The following is a 21277-nucleotide window of genomic DNA, read 5'->3' on the forward strand; positions in this document are numbered from 1 at the left end:
AAATTTAACTAGTCAGAACTTTAACTTTTACCAGCTTACCTGGATTTCGTGCCATAGGTCCTTTACTGGAAGTTGTCGGTGTAAAGAGTAGCGTAAAAGAAATTGTGCTTACTGCAGTTCCAGGCTTCACTTACATGTGTTTATTTATATTTATATTTATATAGGCTACATATATAACTTCAAAAAGGCTATTTTTATAAATATCTTTCGGATATTTAGTTTGGAACTCAGAGCACAATGAGCACATAAATTGACAGAACATTATGTGGTGAACTTTCATTTCAAAGCCAGCTTAGGGAAACTTACCTAACCTTTTATTAGAAAACGTAGTATTAAATAACACAGGAAAATTATGTGACTTGAAATTGTGCTCTCTTTCTTGGGCTTATGGTTGGTTAAAAAAGCAAATTCACATAAGGATTAAGAAATAAAGCAGAATTTTTCTGAAGACAGTAGAGCTGTGGCAGTGGGCAGGTTCTCACTTCATTTTAATTTTGCTTCAGAACCTATAACTCCCCAGATACAGAAACATCACTTTTCATTTTTTAAACCATGTTTAACTTCATAACTATACTCACAACTGCAACAGAGGAAAGGAATGAGAAACAAGAAAGGGGGAAGGAATTTTCAAGTAATGACAATACAAAAAGCAAAGATGACATGGAGCCTGCAGAAAGGCTTACATGTGAGAAAATAATGTGGGTGTCTGAGCAGAAATTAACTGAGTCGTTAGCTGTAAAAAAGGAAGAGGGAGACATAGCATACTTTACCATACTTCTTTGCTCTCATAAGGATGTCAGAAGAAAGGCTGGTCTACATCATTGCCAGGTTAGTTGTTAGGAGCATCTTGGAAAGCGAAACATTTGCTGGCCTTTTGCAAGACAAAAAATTCATAACTTCTGAGTGTATCTCTCCGAGTATTAACCAAGAACATTACATTTAATATGTAAAGTGTGAAGAAATACTGCTTTCTGAAGTCATGAAATTCTTGGAGTCAGGCACAATGGCTGTCAGCTTGATAAATTTAAAACGTGGCTTCTACCCACACACTTTATGGCCTAAAGACCAACTAGTTCATGTGAACACAATTGGACAATAATCCAGGAAGGATTCAGAGAGGGCTTTTGTGACTTGGTGTAGGCCTTGAAAAATGGATGTGATTTCAAAAAGTTGACAGAATGGGAGGGGAATGGCATTATTCAGAGAGACAGTATGACCCAAGATGTGATATTGAGAAAGAACATAATAGATGGAGGGGATGGTAAGGCATTGATTATTGTGAGAAATAAAATTGAGTCTGCCGAGTAAGGACAAATAATAGAGAACCTTTAAAGCCAGAATGTTTGCTCACTTGGTTTGGTGGACAATAAAGAGAAATTTTGACACCTCTACAGAGGAATGACATTACTTTCTCTACCTTCATGCTACAGAAGCTATTGTTTGGGAAGAGAAGGATGGTGACATTTGAGTGACTGTAGATCTTTTGAAATAGGATGAACCTAATTATGATTATGTGGATGAGCACGGATCAAAAAAGGCTAGAAATTTCAAAGAAGCTGTGCTGCCTGCTATAATATTGTGCTTGCCAGATGCATCAAACATTTGGTGTCACCAGAAAGTAACAATAGAAGATGATGTAGAGAAATCACAACTTTTGAAGAGATACTCAAAAGGAGAACATTTCTCATGGATCTAAAACTAATTCGATAAAAGACATAAATGAGTTTATCAAGTTTGTGATCCAGAAATCTAGTAAAGAAATGCCAGTTGCCATGGCAGTTATTTCACTTAAGATATTTGCTGTTAACAAGAAACATGGTATCCCAGAGTTCAAGGGAAGTTTCACAGGTCTGAGATGATGCATTAAATTGGCTTGGCCTCATTTTAAAGAACTAGTCTAGCTCCTTGGCATCTACTGAATGATTTTCATTCATCCAAATTTGCTTTAGACTGGTTGATAATTGTATGGGGAAGAGTGTGTGGTGCTCTTGTTTAAAAATAAAAATTGAGCATTGCCGACTTCAGATTATTATTATTATTATTATTTTTTATGGAGATAGCCTGCCACAGGGGAAAAGTTTTGTAAATTCCTAGTGACTTGGTGTATACATACAGAATGATGACTTTAGAAGGTATGTTCTAGACGTCGGTGACCACCTGTGTTAGGAATCAGCACTGACTGGTTGCTTGCTGGCAGTCATGCGCTGGGACCACGTGGGAAAATGGAAACTCTGTTATGTGCTTAGCATGGGATCTCGTGACAGTACATTGGTAAAGGCTTCCAAAAGGGCTGCTGGTAAATAGCATGACAGATGGTGACCCTCTGCAATATAAAGCAGAAGGGAAAGACCAGAGCTGTAGCAAAGACAGCATAACAAAGCTGGGATGAGGGGAGGAGGGGGTGTTGGGGGGGGGTGCGGATAAGTAACAATAATATTTGTGAATAAGGATTGGGTGCGTGTAGTAAGTAATGATCACATTTGGTTAAATAATAACGGTAAATATTTGTTATTTTTCAGTACATTCTATATTTAAGCTGTTTTTGCCAAATTTATTCAGTTATAACTTGGACCCTTGTCAAAAATATAGGATCTCGAAACTCCTAGAATCAGTTTCCAATAGGGGCTAGGGAACTATATTTTTAAAAAGTGCTCCAGATGATTTACATCCTGAGTCAAATTTAGGAAACACTGACTTAAGCCAATTTGGTAAGCCTTAATGTTGATGAGTTGTCATAATTTTAAGTTAATATTTACTTGGAATTTTCTTGTTTGAGTAATAGATATTACTGTATTGTATGACAGTAAAAGTGTGATAAATATTAATGTTGACAAACTGTCATAATTTTAGTCATTAGTTTATCCTTCGTGTTGATTTTCCTATACTGCAAAAGATATTAGGTAGCATCATGTGGACATAAAGACACAAAACTAAAGCAGTATTTGTGTCCCTGAATACGAGGGTAGCTTTCTATCTGTCCTCATTGCCACCCCTACCTCTTTGTTTCTCCTGCCCCACTTTGCTCTTGTTTTTCTTTATTCCTCTTGTTTCCTCCATTACCTCTCAGAAAGTACAACTTTAAGTTCCCAAAGTTCTTATTCTAAAATATGAATTAGCTTACTAAGTAATAATGTGAAAATTAAAAGGTGACCAGGCACCCGGTCCAGTCTCATCAACAGTGGAGCTTAGTTTTCCTTTCTAAATTCTCATCTGAGTTAACTCTATGTGGCCCAAGCAAATGTGGCAACATCTTCCACTTGGTTTTAACTTAGTCCCTTGATTTTCCTGAGCCAGCTGCCAAACCAGGTGATCCTCCCACCCCAGTAATTCTTTATCTTGGTAATTAATTCTTTATCCCTAGTAATTATAGAAGTTTGAGTATTTGTTTTTGTATTATTTCTTGCTGAATGAAGCAGTTCTGAATACCTTCATCTTGTTATCTTAGCACATTTACTACAATGAAATTTAAAAGACTTTGAGTTACAGAACTGAAATTAATATACAGTGTTAAAATATCTTGATTGAGTTTCTATTTTACACCCCCATCTTAAAGCTGCTTTTCTTTGTAGGAGACTATCAGTCTTATTAGAATACTCTCTTAGAATGTTTGATACCTATACTTTATTTGTCTTCCAAGAATACATGTTCTTGAGGAGACTTCATCTAAGAGCATTTTACATGCGTCCTCAAAGTACTGAAACTTCTGCAGCTATCTTTGTGCAATTCAGGTTGTTCATAGATTTTACCCAAAGGCCACTCTCAAAAGAAGTATCTTAAAAAGAAGATACCTTTTGCTTTTTGGTGTTATTTTCTCTGGATAAAAATCTTACATATACAGTCTTATGATATTATAATAATAGTCCAGCACCTGTTCATTATTGCAAAATGCATTCTCAAAAATATCTAGCTGGTTTGTTTGTTTTATTTTTAAACAGTTGGAGTTGTTTCTGCTTCTCTAAATCTTGTTGGTCTTTTTGCTTTAAGCAAATCTAGTCACAATTCCCAAGCAAGACAAAATACATACAAAGTAAAATAAGTGTATCAACTATTACCACTCAGTGTCACAGCACAATAGTACATACAGTAAAACCTACATTCCTAGTAAAGAGAGAGTTGATAATCTGTAAACTTGTGAGCAGATGCAATTGCTTTTCTCTCCGACAGAAAAAAAATACCCAACCACCCTTCTGTCATTTTCTAAGGCGGGCACACGCATGTCTATCTACCTCTTTTTCTCCTTTGCCTCACATCCTGTTGTGATCTCCCTACTTCTTTTGCACGTTCATGCTTCAGCATTATTTCTCACAAGCATTTTAGGTTTTCTTGAGGGTATTTCTCAGAGTCCTAAAGCAAATAACCAGGACAGTTGGCTGTTTGGGCATAAGAAGAACTGGAATCACAATAAAACTCAAAATCTCAGGAGACTTCTGCTTTCTAGACATTCGAAGATGGGGTTTGTGTTTACTTAGACTATAGAGATGAGAGTAGTTTGTTTTTCCTCTCCATATGCCAGTATTGTCCTTTCAAGTCTCACCTTTCCCCTGACTTCGATCTCCAGTGCCACTCTTTCCTCCTACACTGCTGTAAAAAGCAATAAATTCGAGCAACTGCCCCAATTTTTCTCCAAGTGAAAGAATTTAAGCACGTGACACATGTACTGGCAAGATGAATCACATATTCCGTCTTCAGTTCTTTTATCCCTAGAGAGGCACAAGCCTAAGACTTTAACTGTACATTTCCTCGGAGCTTTCTTTGGCCATGCTCCTTTGCATCAGATGTGTCTTCTTGGCTCAGTTCTTTCAGATTGAAATTTTTCATGCTTCAGGGCTTGGCTACCTACCTCTCTTGGTCCATCATTGGCCCATTTGGACTTTTGAAGAGTGAGAGCCTTTCCTCTGAAAGTTCCTCATTCTTTCTCTCCTTCCCCTCCCCTGCCTTCTCTTTCACTTTCACCACTTTTGTTGAAAATACTGTTTCAGAAACCACATTTCCAACCTATCAAGCCTCTTCTACCTGCCTATACACCTTTTTATTCCTACTTTCTCTTTGCCTTGCCCTCAGGCCCTCAGGGAAGTTGATCTAATCTTTGACCTTGCCCTGCTCATTAGTTTTTGTCTCACCTACCATCTATCTATCCCTCTGGGAAATAAGGCTTTTAAAATGGGCTTCCACCTCCCCCCTTTTCCCTCTGGAAAAGTTATAGAGCACATTTGCATATAATTATTATCTGTCTTACCATATCACTTAAGTTTGTGCTATTTCATTTTTATAAGACTTTTGCTGTCTTATTTGGAGATTGGCCGTCAAGCATAGCTTACTTTGGGTAAGCTTATGTCTCAGCCTTTATCGTTCAAGACTGGACTTAATCAGACATGATGTGCCTAAACAGCACATTTTAAAATTTCTTATGGAAACTATTTTTCTAGACCATGTAAATGAATCAGCCAGGCTGTTAGAAGGTTCAAGTTTGAAATGTCTGTCTACAGCTTTTGTGTCTGACCCTGAGAGAGCGTCTGTTTTCATTGAGTAACGACATTGATGGTGCTGTAGTTCTTGTTCAGGCCTCCCCTACTTTTTACTAATTCAAGAGCTACTGTGTTTTTGCATAGTTAAAGCTCGATAGTAGTAAAATTTATAGTAAAATATTCATCCAGAAAGATGTCTGATTATTGTTCATCTATTAAATCTTCTTTCTTTATTTTCATTTCAGATTTGTCCAATATGTGCAGCATTACCTGGAGGTGATCCTAATCATGTCACGGATGACTTTGCAGCTCACCTTACACTTGAACACAGAGCCCCTAGAGATTTAATATCCTTTTAAGAGGCAACAAAGAAGAGAGTTGATTGTAACATTTGTCATTTTGATTATTTTTAAAGACAGTATCCCCAAAGAGAAAAACTAACTTCTAATTTATTTTAGTTTATTTACTGTTTTTCTAAAAGTGATGCAATGTTGAAATGCAATTTCTTATTTCTCTTTTTATATGTTTGACTAATCTTAAGGAGAGTTTCCATAAAAAAGAGGAAAATACTAGTCCAAATTAAAATTAATTAACTGTAAGGATTTATTTGCTTCCCTTCCATGTTCTCTGTTGCCTTCCCCTGTTACAGGCAGGATGGTAGTAGGCAGGTGTATATTTGGGGCTCTTTTCCCTTTTGGAGTACCCTTCTCCAGAGAAAGACATTTCCTGCCCAGTCTCTTAGTAGGATAGCATAAAATCAGGTCAAGCTCTGCATTCCTTGATTGCTTTCATTTCTGATTCCCCTTCCCAAGCCTATCTCACTTCAGGTCTTGGCAGTGTTCCCTGTAATCGCCCAAGAGTTTACAGGCCCACCAGAGTGAGTAATTTTGTAGATTCTGTGCTTCCGATTTCAGGTTACCAGTTGTTTTTCTAAAACTATCACCTGTTAACTTAGGATTCTGTTCTCAGGTTAAGGTTTCAGTGCTTGTTGCAATTTAAAGCAATTCAAGAGCTAATCACAATTTTTATCTCTGCCTGACTGTATTCTTACTCTTTTGATTGCCTCCTGGCAATCATAATTCAACCTTAGACCTATTAAGGGAGAAACTGGTCTGGTCATTTATTTTCTTGTCCTACAGCTCTTATCTCTTACTCACATTCCTGATTTTCTAACTGGAAATATGATCCTTTAGAATTAGGGAAAGATAAGTAAAAACTAATGGAAAGTAAAGATATGGACCTAACCTGAGAAATTAGAATGTGAGCCTGACCTGAGCTAACCTTGAAGGTAGTAATCAATGAACAGAAGAAACTACTCTTTATTCTAAGTGCAGGAACACTGAAATCAAAATGAAGAAAGCAGTGATTTTCTTTTTTAAGTGAATAAGAAAACCCAATGGGTCAAAAAATACATAAGCCTTTGAGTCATTTTGCATTTTGTGTAAAAGAACCCTATAACAATACCCATGCTTGATCCATGCTTCACTCCACCTTTATGGAAAAGCTAGGCAAATAACTTAAAACCAAACTTTTTCAGCAAGTTTAAGGGCCTCTAGTGAAATTAGTTTCTATTCAGTAGAATGTACCACATTATCTGCATCTATTATGATTTTTTATAAGTCATTGAATACCAAGAGAAGATTAAATTGTGCAAAATATAAGAGTAGGAGAAGGCATATGTTATATTTTAGATGCCAAAAGAACATCACTATGAAGTTCTAGAAAAAAGTATGTTGGCATAGCAGTTATTCTGGAAGCATACTAATTTTCAGGTATTTCAGGTGCTACTGAGCGGTAACTTTGTTTGACATGAGGAAATGGTGTCTCAATACCTCCAAGTATCAGAACCTTTTTTTTTTTTTTTTTTTTTAGCAGCAGCCTTAAAAGAATTTAAAGACAGTTTAAAACTGGTAAAAGGACTCTTAAACCTGAAGTTATTTATACTGTTTCTTTCTTTCTTATTAACAGATGAAAATTGAGATATGGTGAGCTTATTCTCAGATATAAAAATTGATGCATATTGACTGTGGTCACTTTGATATGAACATATATGAAATTCAGTACTGAAATCAGGGTAAAAGAATGTGTCACCTCAGGTGTTTGACCGGGTGATGCCCTTCACTTCATCTGGCAGTGTTATTCTGGTCATTGCACCTGGAGCCTAGGAAGAAATTTCTTCCTACCTGGAAAAACTTTTTTTCCCTTTGAAAACAGACACACATAATATATACATACTCACATGTTGCTTTATATTTAAGTGTCTTTTTTTAGAGTTAATAGCCCTTATAGATATAGTTGTGACATTTACATTCTAAATGTGCTATTTTAAATTGCTTACCAATTTAGGAAATCTGTATGTCTAACTAGCAAAGGCTTGAGTGATTTTTTTTCACCCTCCTTTCTGTAAAAACTCGGGTCTTTCCTTAACTTTGGAGTTATGATGAATCGAGTGGTGTTCGACATGTACGTAGAATGTTTCACCCTGGCCGGGGATTGGGAGGTCCTCGTGCTCGTAGATCAAACATGCACTTTACTAGCAGTTCTACTGGTGGACTTTCTTCTTCTCAGAGTTCATATTCTCCAAGCAATAGGGAAGCCATGGATCCTATAGCTGGTAAGTTAGTTTCATATTAATACTGGAAATGGCTGGGGAGGGAGCTCCCTTTAAAATTTTTTAATGGGATATGTGTTCTTAGTCTCGTCACACTCCTATTCTCCTTCCTAGGATTCCCAAAAGTTTTTAAGTATCAAGTGTTTTTAAAATAGACAATATATTCATATTTTTCTGGCATTTCTTTAAGTACTTAGAGGCATAAGATTATAAGAAATGGTTCTATGTTGTTTGTGGCCTGCATTGAAACCCAAGAAAATCATAAAAGATATCAGTTGAAAGACCTCCAGAATTCCATGACTCAACCTTCACAAATACACAGATAACAAAACTGATTGACAAGACTAAAGAATTAAGCTCTTCACATATAAGAAAGTGAAGTAGGAATTCCTCTTTTCTTGCCTTGATTGAAGAGCTATACTGTTGTGGAACATACTGAAAAGTACCTGGGAAGCCAGCCTTAGAACACAAGTGCTAGGAGTCAAAAGGTCAGAAATCACCATAGGTAACAAAAGGAAACTAGACTTTGGGTGGTGAGCACACAATAGAGTACATAGATATTGAATTATTATAATGTCGTACACCTGAAATTTATATAGTGTTATAAACCAGAATTACCCCAATAAATTAAATTTTTTTTTAAAGAAACCTGCTGTAGCCTGAGACTCTGAAAGACACACCAAGCACAGACAGGCAGTAAGACTCTGGAAAGCCTGTCCAGGTTCCAATTGTGTGCACATGGGGGAATGTGTACTTGGAAGCCATGACATGCCTTGCAGAACATCCTGAAGCACTGAAAAGTACAAATCTGTGGTAGAGACTAGGAACAGTTTAACTCATGAAATGTTCTTAAAAATCTGAGATATACAGCATAAAATCATTTTATATGTGCTTTGGGCATTTGGATGTGCAATAAACCCAATAAATTGAATTTGGGGGATTTAACAAAATAATTTCTTCATTCAGTGGGAATATAGTATTTACCTGCTGTCACTAAAAGTTAAAGTTATTTCTGGGAAGAAAACTCAGAATTGAGAAATTCTCTCCATTACTTCAGTTTTGTCTATCAGTGAAAATTTGTTTATTTTAGTGATGTACAATATGAAAGAATGTTGTTTTATCCCTAAGATAAGACAGCAGTGAACAAGAAAACATAACTACCCTCTTAATGAGTTTTAATGATGAAAAAAAAAAAGCATTTGCTAGCCTTAGAATGTCTGTCTACAAGGCAGTTGTCAGTTTCACGTAAGCTAGGTAGATGGGGCCTCCACATGGGAGAAGGTAGTGACTACACCTTCCTTAGGTGAGAACACAGGGACACATTGCTCTTCATGAGAACTGCCTTATTGAAATAGAGTCTGGATGGTAACAAACCACCAAATAGGCTGTACAGCCAAGAGCCAGTCAGCCTTATTGCAATCGGTACTCAGGCACTCTCAAATGACAGTGCCAAAGAGTACTAGAGAGAGAAGGCAGAGGCAAGTTTGCAAGGCTCACAGTTAGAAATAATCCAGGTCTCTTGGATTTCATTCCAATATTTCATTCAATCATTGAATAAACGTTTAAGCTTCTTCTATCTCAGGCACTGTTCTAAGAGCTGAGACTATAATAAACAGGGTACTTGATCCCTGCTTTCATGGAGCTCTTGTTGAGAAGGTTTACAATCTGTTATGTCTCCCTTAAAACAAAAGTAATTGTAAGTAGCTTCATATTCATATGTGCATTCCCCACATACAACTCCTGCGTCCGGGAGGAATTCTAAAAAGCATTATTTTTAATGTTCCTGGGCTAAAAGAATGATCTGTTCCATTTTGTTTTCTGCATTATTTAAGTAGACATTAATCGCCTTCATTTCCATTGGCAGAGCTTTTATCTCAGTTATCAGGAGTGAGACGTTCTGCAGGAGGACAGCTTAATTCTTCTGGCCCTTCCGCTTCTCAGTTACAACAACTGCAGATGCAGCTGCAGCTGGAACGGCAGCACGCCCAGGCAGCACGGCAGCAACTGGAGACCGCACGCAATGCAAGCCGGCGTACTAACACAAGCAGTGTCACCACTACAATCACACAGTCCACGGCAACAACCAACACAGCTAACACAGAAAGCAGTCAGCAAACGATCCAGAATTCCCAATTTCTTTTAACAAGGTAGCTTATTTTTTAACATAATTTTGAGGAACATTGTTTTATTGGCACTGCACGGTCTGAAATGATCTTTCCTTTTTTGTGCTTATAAATGTTCTTAAACACTCTGCCTTTGATCAGACCATCAAAACCTACAGATCTCTAATCAAAATTGCATTCAGTATTTCCCCAAGAATATGAAAAATTATTCTTATTTTAGATAAAGTAGGAATACAGTGGTCTTGTTCGAATAGTATGTTGTCCTCATAGGAATGTCTATTCCCAGATTGCCTATAAAACTTTAATATCATGTCATTACATATGTGAGACATATTAGGCACATTATTATCTCAATTAACATTGCTTTTTTTTTTATGGCTAGTTTCAGTCTGCTGTGAAATATTAAAAGGTACAAGAGAGGACTTCATAATGTGGCAGTTTTTTTCCTGAGAATTTCTAAAGAAGTGGTATTTAAATTCTCACGGTTGGCAGCTACAAAAGTGACTACTAAAAATATGGTTTACCATGGTGTAAAAAAATATTCAGTACCCACAGTAAATGGCCAACAATAGGTGTGTAACTTGCCAGATCTAGGTACCTACCTCAAAAAGGAGACTTACCAATGTGTATATCCACTGCGAGAGTTTACTGACCTATGGGTGGATTGACTGTCTTGCTAGTGCCCTTAGAAAAGACATCTTCCTACCCTTGCCCCGTTGTTTTGTCTTGTCTTGTTTTTTTAGTCCCCTAATCAGTAGGCTTGATCTGGGATTTTTCTCTGTGTAGCAATCTACACTGGATACCCCAGCTTATGGGGCATGGTATGGGTCACCTCTGAGTGCTTTCCTTGGATTCTGGTCGTAGCTTCCAGAAGGCCCCCTCATGTCATCTGAAACTGTTTTGCATAATACTTTGTAATTTGCAGACCACTTTCCACATCTTTCATTGTGTCATTTGTTCCTGATTCATGATTTACCCTAAGGCAATATTTCTCAAAAACTATTCCCTGGAACTTTTTATATTCTAAGGAATATATGTAGTTATTATGTTCAATTATTTTTTTCCTAATGAAAAATTTGAGCAAAACTGAGTAACAAAAACAGTTTATTTACTGTGGGCTTCCCAGAACTTCAAATATATTAACGTGCATTGTGAATCTTCAAAGCCAGGAGAAGGCTACAGTGTCTCCAAGGGGAAATCCTGGTCTCCGGTCATACAGCTATTAGGTGATATGTGTGGGGCTCAAGCCTTATCTTTGGCCACTTTGGCCAGGGGCAGTTTCTGCTCTGTTGCCCTAGAACTGATAGTGAGGACACAGTTTCTTTGGATTCCAAAATGGTTGACCTTTTAGAAAGTGATTAAGTTCTTATGTCAGATTCCAGTTTGTGTAATGGAGCCAGTTAATTTTGCTAACCTCAGTTTGAAGATTCTTATAAGCTTTGCAGTTACTTTTAGATCCCAAATGAAGTTTGGCCCATGAGAAAACCCAGCCCTTGTACCAGATTTTACCTGTCCCTTGGGAGTGAAACATTTTGTCAGTTATTTCCTAAACATAAAAATAATAATATTGGAATTGCATGTTCTCCAAAGGGTTGGAACCTCAGCCTATACGTTTCTAGTTTGCCTGCTTAGTAAGTTGATGGTCTTCCTACAACTTTATTTTTCTATAGTAGCTTTGACTTTAGACCTTTTTTTTTCTTTACCAAAGGGTTTTTGCAAAGCTAGGAATATGGAATGTATTTCACTTCACATTTTTATAGTTTTTGATTGAGAGTATGTAGCCTATTGCTCAGTCTCCTATTTCATTAATACTTTTTAATGATATTCTTAATTTTGTTTTAACCATAAATGTCAACAGTCAGTTCCTTTCTATGTAGATTTAATGACTTCATGTAATTACCTTCTGTATCCTTTTGCTTGCTTTAAATTCTGAAATTTAGAACTTTTAATTCATTTTCTGAGCCATAGATCTAATCATTCAGTGGTTTTGAACCTGACAGCCATGAGATTTTGAACAAGTCACTTAACCTTTGCTTCAGTTTTCTCATTCTGTAAAATGTTGATAATAATAGGACTTAACTCATAGGAGTTAAAAGAAATAATACATGTCAAAAGCACTTAAAACAGAGCCTGACCCATAGTAAGTGCCCACTAGGTATCCTAATCCCCTGCGCCTTTCGGCATAGATAAGGCAGCAGAGAGCAGATGCCAGCTGTAGAGGAGCGTGAAGTTGATCTGTCTGTGGGCTTCAGGTGCATCTGGGTTTACTGGAGAAGCTCCTGTTACTCATGCCTGCTGGGCCTCCTTTCACTGTCACCATCTCCCTATTTTGTTACTTTTCCCAACCCCAGTGCTCCATAGTTTTTCTTGTCTTTGCCACCAAAAATGTAAAGAAATAAAATCAATACAGAAATTAAGCAGAATCGAATTTTGCTTAAGTCATTAACAGGTTAGTACAAGAATTTAGCTCTTAACATCTATCCAGTGTCTGTGCAGATTGACCAGGCTTCCCAGTGTAGCCTAAAAGGCCTGAGTGCACATTCAGATGAGCATTCCAGGCCCTTAGACCTCAGCCCAGCTTACCCGATCTTTGGTAGGAGAAGTGTAGTGGAGGGAGGGAGTTTTCTTGTCTACTAGGGCTTCTCTGCATATCTTCATTTCAGGAAGAATTATATGGAAGTAACAGAGAAAAGTCAAGGGAACTTTTAGGAGTTTCTTCAGTCAAGTGTCCTTGTCACTGCAGATTTTGTTTTGATGACTGGGGTTACTACTATTCCTGTTTTTACTACCCACAGGTAAAATTCTGGTTATGGAAATCACTACTTCTCCCAACATCTAGTCTGTTAGAAAATTTGTTTTCCTCAGAAAATTTTTCACCGCAGTTTTCTCTGAAGGAAGTGTGAGAAGTGTCAATGGATTTTTCTCATTGAATCTAATTAAAGTATAGATTTGCACTTCAGGGTAACAGTATTGCTACAAATGTGAGGAATTAATCTCAACGTAATTAAAGTGATAGTGTGAAGTGTTCCAATAACATGTCTCAGATTCTGAGTTTGCCACCTGTAAAGCTTGCACAGTGTAGGGACATTGCAGAAATTGACCATGCCATTTTTCCTTGACTTTTTACCAATGAGATCTTTTCTTTTTAACTTACACAGGTTAAATGATCCAAAAATGTCTGAAACAGAGCGTCAGTCCATGGAAAGTGAGCGCGCAGACCGCAGCCTGTTTGTCCAAGAGCTCCTTCTGTCTACTTTAGTGCGTGAAGAGAGCTCCTCCTCAGACGAGGATGAACGGGGGGAGATGGCAGATTTTGGTGCTATGGGCTGTGTAGATATTATGCCTTTAGATGTTGCTTTAGAGAACCTAAATTTAAAAGAGAGTAATAAAGGAAATGAGCCTCCACCACCTCCTCTTTGATGACATCCCAATTCGCAGACAATGTCCTCTGTGCTGTATTTGCCAATGAAAGTGGACAACAACTATCTTGGGTTTGTTTGGTGATTGTAATTTCAGGTCTGTCACTCTTGTTACATTGTGTACATTCAAAAGGAAGAGAGAAAATATATATGATAATCATTTCCACTTAACTAATTTTTACTTCTAGCAGGTAAATGTAGGTAGCAGTGCAGGGGTGATCTCTGCTTCCTGTACCTTGACATGCAAAAGGCTCTCTTAATACTCCACATTCAAACTGAAGAGGAAAATTGAAATCTCTAATGAAGCTGCTGTGTGTATTTATGAATATTAATGAATAAAAACTGCTTGGATGGTTTACCTTAACTACTGCATGAGGTTTTTTGCAGCGTGCATGAGTTTTAGTGACCTTGTTATTTAAAAAATTAAATACAAGGAGTAAAACTTAAACAAAAATAAAAGCCCAAAGCTTTCCCAAACATTATTCAAAGGTTACATGGCAAAAGAGTTACATGATGAAGTAGCTTTTGAATAATGTCTGCCTGAATCACCTTTCTTTGTGTGCCTCCTACGCATAAAGCCAACTCTGCAGTGGAATCTGGGGGTTGTAGCCGGGTGTCATGCTCCGCCCTGTGTGACTGTCCTGTCGCCCTGTTAATTATCTTACCTTTGTGGAGCTCAGCCTGTCTCTTTAACTCATCTATCGAAGACACACCAGTAAAGCTACTGTCGGAATCTGCTGCAGGGCGCTCGTGTGCCCTAAAAAACAAATTCTGTTCATATTTGTTGAAAGTTTTTACTTTTTGTGGTTGTTTAAAAGTTTTTCAATTGTTAAATATGTTTTATTCAGGTGTAGATGAAATTCATTTATTCACTGTTCAACGAAGTTAACCTGAATTATGTTGTCTTTGTTTTGAAAATCTCACATTCTCAATCATATTTTGCGTTATTTATGTATTGCTTCATAGTTTGCTAAGACAGATCAGTATCAGGGGAGCTTTGAGGATTTGCCTTCCCAGATTTTGTCAATATATTACAACCAAATTCTTAATGCTAACTTTAGCACCTTTTATTTATTGGGTTTTTTTTCTGGCATAAAAAGTAAAGCCTTTTAATTGAATCATGCCACCTATATGCCTATATTATTAATCCTATGTGTAAAAATAATGTACAGCTTTTTGGGGATTGTTTTGGGGTTAGGAGGGGCTGGGATATTTTTTTATTTTCTGTTTCAGTTTTGTGCATAGACTTTCACAATAGCTCCAAGGCAGGGACAGCGGGTTTAGGGGTTCAGGGGCAGTTTTTGGAATGTAAATTTAGGACTTTTAAAAAAGGTGCGCACAGCTTCTGATAAATTTATAACTAGACTTACCCTAATCATGTCTTCTTCCAGTTCTCATTTCTCTGAGCCCTTTCGTCAGTCTCCTCTCCCGTAGGCCTTTTCCTTTCCCGTCTGTTTCTCCGTTTCTTCAACACCACAAGCATACAGATCTGAACACCCTTCGGTGTTCTTCCGAGAACTGTGAAGTCCATGTTCATCCAAATGTAACCAAAAAAGAAGTCGCCCCACATGTCTAAAAAACTGTTGCTTCTTCTCCTCTGAAACTTCAGACAGACTCCAACAGTCTCCAAATACAATAGCTTTGTTTTCTTTAGTTTCTGTGATGGAAAATGTTTTCAAGGAGAATTTTACCCCAGCCTTCTGGTTATACCAGAAGTCAAATCCAGTAGTGATTTTTCATTTCTTTCAATTGGTTGGTGAAACGTTTCAAAAACCAGTTTTCAAGCTGTGGTCTTTTCAAACACATCTTCTGCACATAAGTCACACATTTCAATAAAGCATTTTCAAGACTGTTGACCACTTGAATTTCTTTGGTGTTGGTGAATTAGCCTAACCATTATTCAGAGATTTTATATCTCATCCAGTATTTTTTTCTCTCTTATTATACTAAACTTAGAGGTCCTGATTTTGTGTGAATGCATTACTTTGGATATGAGAAATAGAAATCGCCAATTGTGTGCTTTCCCTTTTCCATGCAAATTCTGGGAAAATGAAAGGTCCTTCCCCTTCTAACATGGTTTGAGGGAACAACTGAAGTTGTGCATTCAGGGCAGTTTAATTTAGGTGATGAATTTAAACTTCAGAAGACTTAAAGGTTCATAAGATTCCATCTCATGTAGAATACTGTATATTAATTATTTTTTACCAGATATTTTACAAATACCTCACCTCATTCTGTATGTAATCAATAATGTATTAGGGTAGAAAGACACAGACTATCAATATAAAAAATATATTTAAGTCCTTCAAATTCTTGTGTCTTTTTTCTTTAGTTTCTGAATTAACATCATATTTTTGGAATTATTGAGTAAAAATAATTGCAAAGACTTTGATGTAAAGGAGACGAAATATACCATTGTGTATTTGGGCTATACTTTCAAATTTCTAAAGACCAGATCCTGAGTTTTGAAGTTTTTGTTTAATTTTATGTGTCTAGGGTATAAATTTGTAAGTATTCTACAGTGCTTGTCTTCCTCTTTAGAAATAATTTAAATCTTTCTGCTCAAGGTGTTCTGGAAAAAGTTTATTGCCGTAACTTGGAGAACCCGAAAAAAATGTATAGTGAAGAGGAGGACCTACAGAGAATGTTTTTGTGTATATAATTTATGGAGTAGAATATGCAGTGTGTTGAAGAATCCCAGAATAATTACTACTAAATTATAATTGTGTATAGGATATCCATGGGCATCACACTCCTGGATATTAAATCACAGAGACCAGTAGAATTTGAAATTTAACTGAAATAGTAGATCTACCTCATGACTACCTCAGATTGTTTTCATTCACTTAGTTTCCTAAAATGTTTTAACTCTGAACAAATAGAAATTCCTATGCTTTTATGGCTATAGTCATAAGATATAATTTCTACTGATGGCTACAGTGAAATAATTTGGATTTGTATTTAGATTGTATTGTTCATTTTTTTAACCCACAGATTTGGAGGTCTGTTACTAACAGAGTAGTGGATTCTTATTTATAATTAGATACAGGTAATTAAGGAGAAAGCCCCTTTCCCTGTGGCCCCCAAGGAAATGTAGCTTAGGATAGCAGATTACATTATTAGACTAGCAAAAGTAACATAAAAATCCATTCCATTATCCCTCCCCCCAACCCCCCGCTATTTTTCCCTCAATATTTGAATTTTGAGACTGTTGATCACTAAGACTATTGTTTCTGACTAGTATAGTCAACTCTTAGTATTTTTTTGGTCTGCAGGCCACAATTAAACAGGTAAGGGTCTCAGGAGGTCACTCACAGCAAGTATTCCACTTAACCTGTGTATTTTACTCTTGGGATCCACACAAACTTTAATAGTTCATAACCCTATTTAAGGGAAAAATAAGGGAAGTGATCAAGAGGAAAGGAGGGAGGTGATTGGAGAAAAAGGGTCTTCTGAATGGGATCTCTACCACTGAAAAATGTTCTGTAAAGAGTAAGCTCACTGTAAACTAGAGCCTGACGTGGTTAGCTTTGCCCTGTGAATCGGATGTATAAAAACAGTCCAGTGTTATGGACAAGTGGGTGTTGCTGTTACAAGCTCTTTAACAAATATCAGTTTTGTAGGGAAAAGCCCCATCAGTGTTTATATAAGAGATCTACTGTATTTCTAAATTATTGGCATGCACAGTTCTAGAGGCACATGCAAGATTGATTTCATGTGCAGCACTAAGTAAAACACTAGGTATGAAATTTTCCCAGCGTTAATATGTTAAGGTTGATGGTAATGCCGGCACAAAGGACATGCTCTTCTGTGCTCTCACCAAAGCTCCACTAGGCACTTCAAAACAGTCGTTTCCCTAAGACACGGTAACAGAAGCCTTGTCTCCAGGTTGGAGTGAGGAGGCTGGGGTTGGAATGCAAGATGGAGCAGCAGTTTGCAGACTGGTCATTCATGACCATGTGAAATTCTGTAGCTTTAAGCATGGCCTTAGTGGAATGATTTCATCACAGTATTCCAAAGCCAAATTTGAGTGCTTTTGTTTTTCAGAATAGTTTGAAAAATTAATTTTTCATGCCCATCAACTTCATGCTTCAGCAATGCTTTGTCTTTGTTATGGACTAGTATACTCTAACTCTTGGTTCTGATTTTTTGGCCCATCCCTGTCAAATAATTGTCCTATAAATATATGAGCTTGGGAAGTTCCTTACTTAAGGAACTCTGCTGCAAGTCTCGCATGTAGATGTTGCCTCTTGATCAGCAGATTCAAACTTGAAAGATTATTAATCTCTCAGAAGCTGGTACAGAACCTAATATCCACATGGCATTTTAGTCAGTTGCTGTCAGGTGAGTGGTCCCTTGGTTAGGTTCCTCAGATTACCAAGTAGGGCACTCCTCTCAATTCGTTAGGTTTTATAGTCAGTTGAACTTTACAGCAGCTGGTAAAAAAGTGATTAAAAAGAAACCCTGAAGTGTGATTTTGTGTCCCTGATAACTTCCCTTGATGCACAAATTGTATACAGAGGGTGAATGCACTGTGATTTGAAAATTTCTGTAGGCCGCGTGCACAAACCCCTCAGGCCTGCTTTCCTCAAGCCTAGACAGTTTCTCTCTTCTAGTCTAAGAGATCTTTACTAACCGCCAGGAACCTAGTATTTTACATTGTTTCCTTTGTAGATGGTGCGTATGGCCTGTGGTTTCCTTGCTGCTCTGTCTACGCAAACCACCATCACATCACCCCTGATTTCTCTCTTGCGTACCATACTTTGAGTTCTCAGTAGCTTTGGTCTAAGCCTAAGCATCATTTACAGCTTGCAGTTTTTACAGACATTACCCCCTCCTACTTGCCCCACTGACAATGCCCCAAGAGAATTCTTTAGAAACAACTTTCTAAAATAGCCTTTCTCACCCAATTGGGAGTGTTTTCAAAGGTTACCACACCTATTGCATTGACAAGGCAACCGATCTGATCCGGTGAATGAGCTGCTCCTTTAAATCTTGTTACCAGATTTGAGTGAAAATGTTTAGAATTCTGCCTTACACATAAAACTTCAGTCCAATTTAATAGCAAAGCTGGCACAAAAACAGTTGGTACACCCTATTCCGTAAGCTGGATGAAGTCCCAGCTCTCCTTTTAGATGTTCTGACCACACCCTGTATAAAAGGTTTACTTGAGATAGAAGCATCAATATTCCTAAAGTAAGATTTTGTAATACTACTAAACCAGCATGTGGACCAGACCAGCTGGGAAGCGGGCACAAGCCACTGTTTCTAGGGGATGAAAATTTCATGGATTCTTATACCCTAGTTGCATAAACTATCCTGGCCAGTCTTGAATGCTTTTAATTTTGTCTATGAGAGCTGCTCATGACAACAAGAAAGTGGTTTTCACCAATAAAGACCCATTTTTTAAATATAGTGTGCTAACTAAAGTTTGTTGAATTGCAAAAGAGCTAGTCACAGCTGCCACTTGAGCGTGCCCGGTTGGTTAGCAGACACCTTGTTAGCTGACCACTCTTAAAATTAACACTTACTTTGGAATATATCACACTGACTACAGTAATACTTAAAAATAAATTACGGACTTCGTAACAGGCTCCCAGATTAATTTACATTGAACCCTTGTATTTTATAACATCATCACTTGGCCACCCAGCTTATCTGTGTATTCTTATTTGAATATATTCTTAGATACATATATAAAACTGCTACACCATTTTCCATTTAATTCATGTGGATAACAGCTTGATTTCAATGGCTATGTTGTATCATCTTAAGATACAAATAATAATCAACAGACTCAGACATCTGTAGTACTAGTACCTGAGCTGTTCTACAGGGGATTGTTATAGTTTTAAATGCCCATGAATATCTTGTTTCCTTCTGTGTTCTGTCTGTGCATGTTTCATTAATGCTTCCAGTGACACCTGAAGTCTTAGTTCTGTTTGCCTGCAGAACTTTCAGGTAACCCACCCAGGTTATCCTAAGATCCATTGCTGAGAGCATTTGAGATGCTAAACCTGAGAGAGGAAGGTGTGGCATCTGTCCTCAGTCCAGAAAAGGACTTTAGAATATTTTTTCTATTTACAGCTTCACAGGGCAAGTGAGACTAGAAAGAAGGAATTGAAAAAGATCCTCCAAAACTTTGCATGGCTGTGAGACCCACCCATCCAGGACCAGAGAAGGGAGAAGGCTTGATCCTCATCAATTTATTTTTCCTCTTCACAGTCCTTGTTGGCTTCTTGGCTGTTGTTGGGTTTTCCTTCTCGAACACCCAGCTGCCTCCAGTGAATGATAGGGTTAAAAACGAAACCCACACAACTGTGGTGTCTAGCCTGAACCAGAACCTTTCACTTTGGCGCAGGCCCCCAGGGACTGAGATGATGAAGCGGGGGTCTCTGAGGAAGAAGGTGGAGTGGAACGGTTTTAGCGTATGTCAATGAGTCTTAGTTATTCGTAGTGTTTTTTGCCAAGTATTCACCATTCTATGGTTACAAGTCCACCTGATTAAACCAAAACCCACCACGTAGACTCTCAGGTACTCGTCCAGTGGCCCCAGTGCCAGACATTCTTTTTACACTGTTCTATTTCAAATTGCCTCAGTACCGCCAAGGATTGGCTAAGGTTCCTTAAGGGATGCAACAAATACTGCTTTGCACATACCTGTCATAAGGTAGACATTGTTATGGGGCATTACAAGCACAATTTAGGGCAGTAATTAAAGTATTTGGCAAGTGCTCAGCTTTGAGATGTTTATAATAAATTCTGTAACCAGCCATGACAGATGGTCATCAAGAGAAATAATGGAATAAGATCGGTGGAAAGGAGAAGTGGCTGGAAAGATCACAATGAATGATAAGAATGGATATGAATTTTCAGTGTTAGGAATTCGGGTTCAGCTCATCATCTTGATGTTCCCTCTCTCATCTCAGAAGTGCCCCAATCATACTTGGACTAGCAGGCAAGTCCTGGGCAACAAATGTTCGATCAATTCTGGACAGGTGGTTTTTGACCAAAGGTTAGAACTTAAAATTCATGGCAAGGACTAAGAGATGCACATTTTTGTTATCCAGGGTGGTGGGGGAGGCCCCAAATCAAGTTGAGTTAAAGGTAAAGTTAACCTAGAGAATAGACCTCCGAAATTAAAGTTTAGAGTTGGAAAAATCCAATTGCCCTCTGAAGACAGTTCCCACAGAAACACACCTGACAGGGAGTGTTTCCGGTCCAGAACACAGAGAAGATAAAGTGCAGTGGTTACAAGCACAGGTACGAGTTTCGATCCTGGATCTATCACTTTCTAGCTAGCTCTGTGATCTTGGTCAAGTTAATTAACCTTAATTAAATAGTGTGCCTATTTTTCTCACTATTATATGAAGCTAATAGTATTAAATAATGTACTGATATGGTGGCTGGTGCAAAGTAACCGTTCTATAAATGGTAGGTGGCAGGTCAGAAGGCAGAAAACACAACACGAGATTCACACGGGAGCAAACTCCGGAAGACAGAGCACGTGCATCTATGCAAAGGCGTGACTCAATTAGCCTGCCCGCCTTCAAACACTTGTGAGATTCAGGCCAAAATCTCCCTGAGGATCCATAACATAGTATAAATCACACAAAAAAAACTAACATTCTCTATCTGAAGAGTTTGAGATCAGGGGCA

General features: G+C 37.7%; 1 protein-coding gene across 3 annotated transcripts in view; it reads left to right on the top strand.

Moving 5' to 3' along the window:
* Positions 1–15472, top strand: part of KCMF1 (potassium channel modulatory factor 1) — a 61497-nt gene extending 46025 nt beyond the window's left edge. For all 3 annotated transcript variants that reach the window (XM_016136973.2, XM_016136982.2, XM_016136966.2), the window contains 4 exons: positions 5711–5812; positions 7905–8079; positions 9941–10223; positions 13358–15472. In XM_016136973.2, coding sequence (XP_015992459.1) covers positions 5711–5812; positions 7905–8079; positions 9941–10223; positions 13358–13619 — 822 coding nt within the window. In that variant the 3' untranslated portion in view covers positions 13620–15472. The remainder of the gene's footprint in view (positions 1–5710; positions 5813–7904; positions 8080–9940; positions 10224–13357) is intronic.
* Positions 15473–21277: the final 5805 nt, after the last annotated feature.

The sequence above is a fragment of the Rousettus aegyptiacus genome, unplaced genomic scaffold, assembly GCF_014176215.1.
Source record: "Rousettus aegyptiacus isolate mRouAeg1 unplaced genomic scaffold, mRouAeg1.p scaffold_m13_p_7, whole genome shotgun sequence".
Lineage (NCBI taxonomy): Eukaryota > Metazoa > Chordata > Mammalia > Chiroptera > Pteropodidae > Rousettus > Rousettus aegyptiacus.